The following is a 12,241-nucleotide window of genomic DNA, read 5'->3' as shown; positions in this document are numbered from 1 at the left end:
ACCTTACTGTGCCTCAGTTCCCTCTTGTGAAACTGGGGTGGGATTGATAGAAAAGAAAATGAACTAATACACACAAAGGGTCTGGCCCGGTGCCAGACATATAGTAAGTCAAGAAACAGCACATAAAGTTGCTGTTCATTTCCTGCGCCACGCGCGCCCCATCCGCTCACCTGAGCCTGGGGGCGTTCCCCGCCCCCTCACCTAGGGCACGTGGGTCGGGGTCTGCAGGGCGGGCCGCGAGCAGCGCGGGGAGGAGTCGGGGCCCAAACTTTAGCTGAACCCAGCACCCAGCTCCTTTGTCTCCCCCGCCCCCTCTTCCCCACTTCCTGCCCAGCTTTAAACTCGGGATCCGCCGCGCGGACTTTGTAAACACGCGGCGCCTGCGGGGGTGGAGACTGGTTGTGTTGAGGCGCCTGGCGGAGGGGTGCACGCCCCTCGGCACAGCTGGCGGTGGCGACCCCCGACCCCCCCCCAAAGACGGAAGCCCGAGGCGGCGGGACAGTGAGGCCACAATCCTTGCTCCGGGGGGCTCACCTGCTATGGAGGTAGGCTTGAAGGCTGGCACAGCCTAGATAGATGGGGTGTCAGCGTCTTCACCTTTCTCTGGGGCCTCCAAACTCAGGCTGGACGCCTGGGGTAGGGGTCCGAGATGGGTGGGTTAAGGAGGTCACCGCTCCGTCATCACCTCCCCGTTGTTAACCTAAAGGTAGACTCACTTTCTCTCCGAGTGAGCCGTTCTGTACGTATTTGAAGGGCAGAGTAGCCCCCCAAAGCCCCAAGCTCTGTCCGTGCAGCCCCTCTCCAAGCTGATGTAGAAGCCCAGTGGCCATCACTGAGTTGTCGTTCTTCATACTTCATACTCCAGACATGGGGGCGGGGGGCGAGTAGGAAGGCAGAACCAACGTGGGCAAGGAGCCTTCGAGTCCTCCTGCCAGGCAGAACGGAGAGGGGAGGTCAGAGGACAGGACTGGAAGGAGGGACCCCTCAGTGTTCGTCCCTCTGGTGTGTCTGATGGGTACAGAAGCCTTTTCTGTGTCTTTTAATGTATTGCCAAGACAATTACCTGCAGAAATTGGTTACCGTTACTAAGGAAGCATAATGGTTTCATTTGCGAACACCGAGCACCTCCTCTGTGTCTAGGGTTTATGGAATGCTGAGGGGCGCCATGATGTTATTCTTCTATAACTAGTGTGGGTCATGGGACAACCGAGACAAAGCACCAAGCTGTGCTGGCTAGCAAGACTTCAGAAAGAAGAGGACATGGAGTTAGATTCTGAGTGATGGATAGTCACCAGGCAGAGAAGTGGTAGGAAGTCTTTGGGGGACACTTGTTCCTTCTGCAGAGCTGAACTGAACCCTGACCGTGGTGTTGGGTATTGGGATACAATGAGGACCCAGAAGGCATTCCTGCTGTTTTTAACCCACCATCTAGGCATGAAGAAGAGATGGGAATGAACACGATGAATTCAGGGAAAGGCATGTGTCTGAGCTGGTCCCTAAGAATCCATCCACACAGTGTTGGGGTACCCACTCCTTATCTTTGAACTCTAGGGCTGTTTCCACTGTTTCCTCTATGCCCCCCGCCTCAGTTCTCTTAGGGACCAGACATGGGTGAAGAGAACTGGATCTCCCAATGCATTCCTTGAGAATCTTCTGTTCTTTCAGTCCCTGGGCTCCTTGGAGGGATGACTGACACAACATCTGATGAATTCATTCACCACCTGTTTGCTATGGTCATACTCTGTCTGCACAGGCTAGATGTTGGGGATAGTAGAAGCTAGAACTTCGACTTTGCCTGGAATTTGGAATCAAAAGCATGTCTGAGAATTCCAGTAGGGTCCTAGTCCTTGAGACCATGATCTCCGTGGTCCTAAGTGCCTCCTCTTTTCTGCTTCCTTACCTGAAGGGTTCAGAATACCAGTTAACACTTCTATAGTACTGTCATAATATAGTACTAAATGTTTGGGGTGTAATGTCTCATTTAATCCTAAGTCCTATGAGGTAAGCAGTAGGCTTATCTCCATTGTATAGATGAGAAATCTAGGCCCAGAGGAGATAAGTCATTTTTCTTTCTTTTATTTTTTTAAGTTTATTTATTTACTTTGAGAGAGAGACAGCGTGAGTGGGGGAGGAGCAGAGAGAGAGGGAGAGAGAGAGACAATCCCGAGCAGGCTCTGGACTGTCAGCACAGAGCCCGATGTGGGGCTTGAACTCACGAACTATGAGATCGTGACCTGAGCCAAAACGGAGAGTTGGACGCTTAACGAACTGAGCCATCCAGGTGTCCCAATAAATCATTGTTCTAAAGAGTACACCAGAGGGACACCTGTGTGGCTCAGTCAGTTGAGTGTCCAACTTTGGCTCCGGTCATGATCTCACAGTTCGTGGGTTCCAGCCCCACGGCGGGCTGTCTGTTGTCAATGCAGAGCCCACTTCTGATCAGCTATCCCCCTTTCTCTCTGCACCTCCCCTGCTTGCTCTCTCCCCAAAATAAATAAACATTAGGGGAAAAAAGTACACGAGAAATAAATGGCAGAGCTGAGATTGAAACCCAGGGCACGTGACCTGGGAGCCCCTGTACCTAACCACCAGACTAGCTTGCCTCCTTGATTGACCACATAGAATGTCCACTTGATGGGTCGCCTGGGTGGCTCAGTCGGTTAAGCGTCTGACTTTGGCTCAGGTCACAATATCGCAGTTTGTGAGTTCGAGCCCCACATTGGGCTCTGTGCTGACAGCTCAGAGCCTGGAGCCTGCTTCTGATTCTGTGTCTCCTCCTGTCTCTGACCCTCCCCTGCTCATGCTCTGTGTCTCTCAATAAATAAATGTTAAAAAATTTTATAAAAAAAAAAAAAAGAATGTCCACTTGAGCCAGGGACTTAGGAGTTTCCAAAAGGTCCTGTGTCTTGGGTGGTACAGAGGAGAGAAACCTTTTAGCTGAGCATTGGTGCTGGTAACGGTTTACCTGGAGCCCCTGCAGGTCTGGAGTAGGTTTGTAAGGACTACACAGAGCTGGTATGCTTTCCTTATGGCCGTGTGTGTGTGTGTGTGTGTGTGTGTGTGTGTGTGTACGCACATGAGTGCATGTGATTTCTTGAATAAGCCTCACTCACTGAGAGGAACAAACAGGTGTGATGCAAAGAAGAAAGCAACATGGATGTGATGTGCCAGAATCTGGGGATGTGGGAAACCAAGATACCTCTTTTGCTGGGAATCTTTGAGAATAGCAGAGACTTTTATATTTGAAGATTCCAAGAGGAACAGTCCATCTTGGTAGCTGAGTAAGGAACATGTTCAAGTAGCAGAAGCTGTCTTAAGATGTTCCCCTGTCTTCCCCACAGAGGCCGTATCCCAAAGCCACATCTGTGTATCTGACCCCATCCCTCCAAGCAGGCTGGGACCTTGCCCATGATGGGAGCCAGGCCACAGGGCAGAGGTTCCATGGGATTCCAGCCACTTTTCCATTACCTTTCTGAAACTCTAGGTTTTTCACTAGAGCCTCTGCACGGATCTGGGGAGGCCTGAAGCGGTCCCCCTATGCCTGCAGTCAAACCACCTTGTGCATCTGTCTTGGGGGGGGATGGGTGCTGATGCTGGCAGTTAAGGATAGTGGGTGGCCACATCAAGATAACAGGTAAGCGGGTTGTGACATTCAGAACTATATAGACCTCCAGGCGACTTTTCTGCCACACATACTTTTCTCCTTCGTCACAGGGTGGGGTGCGGTGGAACCCTTGGCATGCCCAGCCCCCTGCCCCAGGCGCTTTCTTGGCCGAGGAGAACAGGTTGTACTCTTGAGAAACCACAAGAGGAAGTTTAGGGAGGGTTGGGGGTGGGGAAAGTTCTGGGGCGCCTGCCAAGTTTCCCTTTCTCTGTTCAGAAGTAGGTATGTTTATTTTGGTGTGTTTCTCTTGCCCTCAAAGACATTTAAATTTTAAACCCTCCGAGTTTCAAAGAGTTGTCAGGACCTGCCCCTGTTACAGTGGTGGTGGCGGTGGGGAGTGAGGGAGGTTGGCCAGAAACCTCCCTGGAAATGGGACTAGAGAAAGGTACCCTTTTGCTGGATTTCACCTGGGATTCTCACTGGTTGGTAAAGGCCGAGTGACTTCAGAAGGCCTTCTTTTCTCCTTTTCTCTGCCCTTTCACCTCTCTCTTCCCCAAAGCATTCCCTCCAGCCCTAAACTCAGAGAAATGTGCTTATCATGGCCACTTAGGAGCTGCATTATTCTACCAGGAACGGTCCCAAGTGTTTTACTTGCCTTATCTCATTTGACATTCAGCACAAAACCAGATGGTAAATACCTCTAACCCCATTTACAGACGAGGAAATTGAAACCCAGAGAGGCCGAGAAACTTCACCAAAGTCACAGCGAGTAAGTGGCAGAGCCCGGATTTGAACACTGGCCTATTTGATTTCACAGCCTGTGCTCTTGACATTTAAATTAACCCCCAAGTCAGAGCATCAGCGTATATCAGACCCTGAAGAGTAGGAGGTTGAGATCCAAAGAGGCTTTTAAAACGCTGTTGCTAGGGGAGGGGTGGCTTAGGTATAGAATTGGAAGCGATTCCTTGGAAATTAATATATTAACAAAGGATCACCATGTGAAGAAAAGATACAGTGGGTGAGAGGTTGAGGTCAAACTCTGGATGGTTGAATAAGAAGATTTAGGAGGGATATTATAGCTGTGTTCAAATATTTGAAAGGGTGCCTTTGGAAGCCCCCGGGTAGGGGGTGGGGGACTGGTGGAGGCAGATTTCCAAAAAGCATAAGAACTTTCTAGCAAATAATTGCCTAATCCTCGTCTGAAGAAGTGAGCTCCTCCTCTAAGGGAGTCTAGGGCACATGCGTAGGAGGGGCTTCTGTTAAGCTAGGAGAAGACCTCAAAGCTTCTAACACCTCCAGACCTCCCATGTGATTATTCACCTGCTTCCTTCCCCCTTCCGGGTCATCCCTTGGCTGGCCATGCTCCTTGGCCCATGATGGTCCCTGTCTGTCCACCAGGTGGGGCTGTTGCCCAGAGTGTTGTCCACGGACTGCTAAAATTGGGTAAAGAGCGCCATCTGGTCCTTTAGCCGCCAGCTGGTTTCATGGGTCCTCTCCCCAATCCCATCCCCAACCATCTACACACCAGGGCCCAGGGAGCCACTTTTGACCCAGTGCAGCCCCCATAAAATGCACTCTTAGTCTCCCACCCTGGAGCCCCTCTCTCCCACACCTTCTTTTCCCTATCCCTGACCTTCCTTTGCCCTTGAGCTAGAAGGACCCATGCCTTGAGAGCAGGGGGCCAGGCCAGCAGCCCTCGTGGGCATGGCCTTTCATACCCTTCAAAGGCATGCCATGTCGTATCCTTTCAGGGGCCTCAAAAGCTGTGGTTCTGAAACCATTTGCCCTCAGTGGCCAATTCTCCCACCCTGCTTGAAATTCCCTGGAGACAGCCATCCTAAGATGAGAGAGCAGAGGCCCAGGCTTTGTCTAGGAACAAGGGGTAGGAGAGGCGTTGCTTGGTGCCCCCTTAGGCCCTTAGAAAGGCGTAGAGCCAGTGGCCCAGGCACCAGCAGGCAGGGCCCAGTGTGCACGGGGACAGAGTGCAGTTACAAGCCCCGTGGCCAGAGGGCACCATGGAGGGCAGGCCCAGAGAAAGAGGCCATACAGGTAATGTTCAAAATATTTCATAACTCCTGTATCCTCCTCCAACAATCTTATGAGGCAGGATGCCCACTGTGTGGATGAACAAAGCAAGGCACAAGGGTTAAGCAGCTGGCTTCTATTCACACAGCTGGTCAGGGGCTGAGCTGAAAGTCTGACTTGGCCATTTGGCTGTAAGGTTTGTGCACAGAACCCCTCCTCCGTGCTTTCTCTCGTGGAGTGGTCAAGACAGCCAGCACCCATTAGAGAAACCACACCGGTTTGAGTCTGAGCCTCGTTCCTTCCTGCTTGCGTGAAACTGATTTCCTCATCTGTCAAGTGAGTATGACTCTAGTCCCTACCTCGCTGGGTCATTGTGGGGATTAATAACGGCTGATATTGGGGCTCCTGGGTGGCTCAGTCGGTTGAGTGTCTGACCCTTGATTTCAGCTCAGGTCATTATCCCAGGGTTGTGGAATCGAGCCCTACGTTGGGCTCTGTGCTGAGCACGGAGCCTGCTTAAGATTCTCTCTCTGCCTTTCTCCCCAACTTGTGCACTCTCTCTCTCCCTAAGAAACAATAAAGTAAAAAAAAAAAATAATAATAATAATGGCTGATACTCCTTGAATGCATACTATATGACAAGTACTATCTTTTTTTGTCCTCACGGCATCTCTGCAAGGGAGGCACTATTATGTCTTTGCAGACAAGGAAACTGAGGCACACAGTAGTTACACAGAGTAAGGAGCTGAGGCTTCAGAGCCCACCCTGTGCACTAGGGTGCGGACCACATGTATACATCATGCACACAAAGAGTGCCAAACAGGTCGTAAGTCCCCATAAGTGACACCTCCATTAGGATGTTGTCCTCCTCATCGTCCTCCAGCCTGAGCTGCTGGCAGTGGGCATGGGGGCTATCCCAAAACAAAGAGACAGCCCTGGTTCCTTTCCTCACTGTCCTACCTATGACTCCATTTCATCCTTTCTTCTGCAATAAATACCAGCCCACAAGTTCTGGCCTGTGGTCAGACAGTTGGACAGAATACTTGAAATTGGGACTGTCCCAGAAACTCCCAGTTCTGGCCCCAGCTTTGTCTGCTCCAACTCGCCCTCCCTCCTGTCCTCTGTTCTCTTCCCTCCAGGCTGCTCCTCCTGCCCCTCCCCTGGGGGCTCTGAGTTCTGGGAAAGGAAGCAGAGCAGGGCCTCAGATGCAGACCTTAGGCTCCAGCTGGAAGTGTTGGAGGCTATGGGAAGAGGGGCCGGCGCGGGGGAGAAAGGATGGGGGCGCAGAGGGCCCCCAGGCTGCCTGTCCCCAGGAAGGCATCTGTCTATCCTTCACAGACTCTTTCCTAAGCTCACTGCTGGGGGCCGAGGAATCCGCTCTGGATAAGACCCAGGGGAGGGTTTACGCCTCTCTGGCAAGTGGCTATCACAAGCTGTCTTTGGATTATGGAGAGGAGGGAGGCCTGCTTCCTCCCAACACCAGGCCCCCGAGAGTCAAGGCTGTGTTTCCCCTTCCTTCCAGCTCCATCCCCTTTTCTTTAAACAGTATCTATTGCAGAACCACAAACTTGGAGGCTGTTCACATGTGCAATCTATTTTCATCACAGTGAGAGAGGATCTTGGGGTTACAGACTCTCAGAAGTACCGGGTAGCTGAGCATAGGCCAGAGTGTGGAACACTCTAGTTTTTACCAGGCCCTCTCCCTTTTCCTTCTAGTCAGCTGGTGCTGGTACCTGCTGGTGCTAGAGGCAACCTCTATTTTTTCCTGGAATTGACTTGATTCCACCTCTAGGACCAGGCTGAGTTTTTCTCTTGGGTCTCTCTGTCTCCAAGGAGACAGACTTTTTCTGCTTGGGCCCAGCCTCTTGAGTTCTAACTCAAAAAAACTCTTTGCAACCACTGGACATGAGCTTAGTGCCTCCTGGGTCGTCCTCAGAAAGTCCTGCTTCTTCCCTGCCTTTCCTCTGACACAGTTTCTGGGAGTCATTTTTGGCATTCCTTGCGGGAATCTGTTGTATGGATTTTCTCTGAACCTTCATTTCTTCCCAGGCACATGGCAGCAAACATATTGCAGATAATGATATCTTTTGCACAATACTTCCATATGCCAGGGACTGTTGTGAATGCCTGTGGAGAGAATGTACCGTTAGTAGGTCAGTACGTTTATGAAAAATATGCATGTTTATTAACTCATTTCTCACTCTCCCCAAGAATCCTGCGAGGTTCCCTTATTTTACAGATGAAGAGACTGAGGCACAGAGGTTAAGTAACTTGCCTGAGGTCATACAGCCAGTCCATTCTGAGAGCCTGGTAGCTGAAAGAACTCCGACCCGAGTCAGACTTTTCCTGCACGTTGTGTGTGCTTGTGTGTGCACTTGAGTGTGTGCCCACCCGCCAGAGGGAGTGTGAGAAGACCCCAGGTTCCCAGGGGGAACCCCAGGTCCTGTTGAGACGCTGTCTTGAACACAGCGTCAGGACACACACAGCAGGCTGGTACATGCCTGGGCTGCCTCCTTGTGTGATGGCGTATTTGTGTGTTGCACCTCTGTGCGGAGCTGTGATGGTGTGGGTACACGTACCCCAGGCAATCCCAGGGCCTTCTCCATCCCTCAGTGCTCTTGGCCGGAGCTTCAAGGTTGTCTGCTAAGCCAAGCGAGAAGGAAAGGAAGGAGCAAGAATGACCCAGCCCTGCCCCAGTAGGCAGGTCAGGTGTCACACAAGATCCAGGAAGCAGGAGTGGGTGGTGGCGATATGAGCTTTGCTAGGTGGGGCTGGGGCCCTGACCTATCTGGGGAGCCCTGGATGAATCAGCCCAACCACAGCCGCCCCATCTGCGGTGGTGGTGCACACCAGTTTTTCCTCCAGCTCCCCCTCCAACGCTCCTTTTCCTTTCCTTTCTGTCCCCCAGACTCAGGCTTTGATCAGGGTGTGGCTCCAGGGTAATGGCTGAGGGCACATCTCTGGAGTCAGTGGTTAAGCTGCGTCCTCGTGCTGGCCCTGCAAACTTTACTTTCGAGATACCCCACCCAGAAATGGGCAGCCACCCTGGCCCAGGAAGGATGCCACATGCCCTGTGCAGAGGACAGGCCTGCACAGGCCTAGGATCCTGGGCTCACCCACCTGGAATGTCCCTCCAACAACATCTGTAAGGCGCAGAGGTCCTGTTCATTCCTCATTTATAGCAGAGCCACATTTTATGCAGTGCTGGGTTCAAGGTCAGTGTAAAAACAAATCCACCTCAAAATTATTATTAAAGTCTCCTTAAACTGCTCATAAAACACAGGATACATAGTTTAGGCATTCTCCCCCCCATCTCTGAGAATGTGCATTATAGACAGTTATCGTTGGAACAGATGGCCATGTCCTTGGTAGAACATGATGTTGAGCTTGAGGTAAGGGATCACATTGTATAAATAATACCTAAGTTTCTCTGGTTGATTAGTATCCCTTCCAGTGGATATAATTGAATTTGTGATAGTTAAATTGGCACATTAAGGAATTCGGTAGGCATTTGCTCCTGGGTTCTTATGGGCTCCCTGGGCCACAGGAAAGGTTTGAGTGGCAGTGCTGGGGGAATCTGGAGGAAGGAGCAGTTGCTTTTGGGTGGATTAACCAGAAATTTCTTCTCAGAGATACCATTTGAGAAAATAAAAGAGGACTGGACTTCAGAGAAATGATTCAGGAGCTGTTTTATTTTATTTTCTTTTAAAGTTTATGTATTTATTTATTTATAGTAATCTCTACATCTAACGTGGGACTCCAGCTCACAATCCCAAGTTTAAGAGTCGCACACTCTCCCGACTGAGCCAGCCAGGCGCCCCAGGAGCTATTTTATTTTATTAAAATAAATTTTTTTAATGTTTACTTATTTCTGAGACAGAGAGAGACAGAGCATGAGTGGGGGAGAGGCAGAGAGAGAGGGAGACAGAATCAGAAGCAGGCTCCAGCCTCTGAGCTGTCAGCACAGGGCCTGATGCAGGGCTCGAACTCACAAACCGTGAGATCATGACCTGAGCCGAAGTCGGTCGCTCAGTCAACTGAGCCACCCAGGCGCCCCATCCCCAGGAGCAATTTTAAATGGTGTGGTTTTTGTAATTTTTTACTTCTTTGAATACCTGAGTTTTTTTACTGAGAGCCACACTGTAGAAATAATCATTTTTCGATTCCTATTTCTATGACAATCGTTAGGCTTACTTATTCTTTGTGTTGTGGTTGCTTCTTTCTAAAATAGTGGCTATTTCTAGAATCACTATTATTTTTATAACAATAATTATTTTTACTATGTCACTTCTTGTTATTATTATTTTTTAATGGTTTAAAGACTCCAGAGAGGTTGAGACATGAATGGCTGTAAAGAATGGAGAGGCCTGGGGCATTACACCCTTACAGATTATTGAGAATCCCAAAGAGCTTTTGTTTTTGAAGGTTGTGGCTATTGACATTCTAATTTTAAATGAGAAATTAAAAGAATATGATTTCATTTAAAGTAACAGTAAAAAAAACTCACTGCATGTGAATGTAGCATCCTATTTTTTATAAAATAATTATATTATTAAATTATTAAAAATTAGTGGAGTGGGGGCACCTGGCTGGCTCAGTCGGTGGAGCATACAACTCTTGATCTCGGGGTCATCAGGGTTCATGAGTTCAATCCCCATGTTAGGCATGGAGCCTACTTAATAAAATAAAAATTAGTGAGAAGTGTGGCTTTATTTTACATTTTTGCAAATCTCTTTAATGCCTGACTTAATAGAAGACAGCTGGATTATCATGTCTGCTTCTGCTTTAATTTGTTGCAGTGTGTTATTTTGGTTGATATATATGAAGAAAACCTGGCCTCAGATACGTGGTTGGAAAGGGAGAATTTGTGAACTGGTTTAGATCCTGTGGCCCTAGTGGAACATAGAATGCTTGGTGAAGAAGCCAAATCAACAGCGTTGGGTTGGGGACTTTGGACTTTATTTAGTAGGTAATGGGGAGCCACTAAAGGCTTTTGAACAAGGAAGTGACATGATCAGGCCTTTTTTTTTTAATGTTTATTTATTTTTTAGAGACAGAGCACACAAGCAGAGGAAGGACAGAGAGAGAGAGAGGGAGACACAGAATCTGAAGCAGGCTCCAGGCTCCAAGCTTTCAGTGCAGAGCCCCATGTGGGGCTCGAGCCCATGAACCGTGAGATCGTGACCTGAGCTACAGTCAGACGCTCAACCGACTGAGCCACCCAGGTGCCCCTGGACTGTTTTTTGTTCTGTTTTTTTTTTTTAAGTTTATTTTTTTATTTTGAGAGAGAGAGACAGATACTGTGAGTGGGGAGGGGCAGAGAGAGAGAGAGAGAGAGAGAGAGAGAGAGAATCCCAAGCAGACTCCGCCCTTTCAATGCAGAGCCCGACACAGGACTCATGAACTGTGAGATCATGACCTGAGCCGAAATCAAGAGTCAGACACTTAACCCTACTGAACTACCCAGGCACCCCGGCCAGACTGTTTTAAGATGATTTCTAGGGCAGTAATAGAATAGAGTTGGCAAGAAAGAGTCTACATGAGATGTAACAAGGATTGAAACTAGGGTGAGGCCAGTAGATATGGAAACAAGGGGGTGATTTGGCAAAATATTTTGAAGGTAAAAACAACAGAACTTAGTAATTTTTTGGTAGGAAGGTATGAATAATCATCTGCCCTGTGAAATTGCTCTGCCTTCCCCAGTTGAGCACCAGGCATCCTTCTAAGATGAAGTATGTCATAGTTTTCTGCTTGCAGGCCGTCTCTCCTACTAGGCTACCATGGATGCTGGCAATAAATGAGAGTAGTCAGGACCACCCCAGAATGTTTCAGCCCATGTGGCTGGCAGAATGTTGGTGCCATTAATAGAAATGTAAAGCTCAGGAGGAAAAGATAGCCATCATCATTAAGTATTACTAAGTAAAGAAGAAAAGGGTAAGAGAAGATTTCAAGCTGTGAATAGAGAGAAAGTAGTGGGTGGGTCTTGAAATATATCATTCTGTTGGCAAGGAAGTATATTTTCCTGGGTACTAAAGATGTGGGGAGAAATATAAAAACATCTAGGAGAGATCGCTCCACTCTTTGTTCTCAAGTAACTCAAGTTCAGTTGGGGCACTGGTTTTCAAAACTAGAAATGTTTTCATTTTAACCCATTTTATATACCCACGTACAAACACACATGTGTGTGTATATCAAACAAACAAGTTCCACTAAGCAATACTTACCCTTACTTCAGATAAGGTCTTATATTTTCTTTTATTCTGTTGTTTCTTTTTTCTTTTCTTTTCTTTTCTTTTTTTAATGCTGGTCATGATTAGCTTCATGACTTCATGACCCGGTAGAGTGTCCTAACTTGCAATTGGAAAAACACGAAATGGGCGAGGTTTCACTGAGTATTTTCAAAGTTCTGTTAGCAACAGAAATAGATCGTCAAATATGAGGCAAAAGGAATTTATTGGAAGAAGGTTAGGAACTCAGACACGCCAAAAAGGCTGGAAAAGCATGTTTGGAAATGGACAGAAACTGATAAAAGTGCCTGAGGGCTGGGCAGAGGGTCCTGCAGAAAAACGAGTGGTTACCTCTGCCTGGCCACGCATGGTGGGAATGGACGGG

General features: G+C 48.6%; 1 protein-coding gene across 4 annotated transcripts in view; it reads left to right on the top strand.

The window, feature by feature from the left end:
- Positions 1-356: 356 nt before the first annotated feature.
- The window catches only part of CCND3 (cyclin D3), a 98,460-nt gene continuing 86,575 nt past the window's right edge, over positions 357-12,241 (top strand). For 2 of the 4 annotated variants that reach the window (XM_045498196.1, XM_045498197.1), the window contains exon 1: positions 357-545. In XM_045498196.1, coding sequence (XP_045354152.1) covers positions 540-545 — 6 coding nt within the window. In that variant the 5' untranslated portion in view covers positions 357-539. The remainder of the gene's footprint in view (positions 546-12,241) is intronic. The other 2 variants (XM_045498199.1, XM_045498200.1) reach the window with 1 other exon arrangement.

This window comes from Leopardus geoffroyi, chromosome B2 (assembly GCF_018350155.1).
Source record: "Leopardus geoffroyi isolate Oge1 chromosome B2, O.geoffroyi_Oge1_pat1.0, whole genome shotgun sequence".
Lineage (NCBI taxonomy): Eukaryota > Metazoa > Chordata > Mammalia > Carnivora > Felidae > Leopardus > Leopardus geoffroyi.
This window is presented reverse-complemented; position numbering and strand designations above follow the sequence as displayed.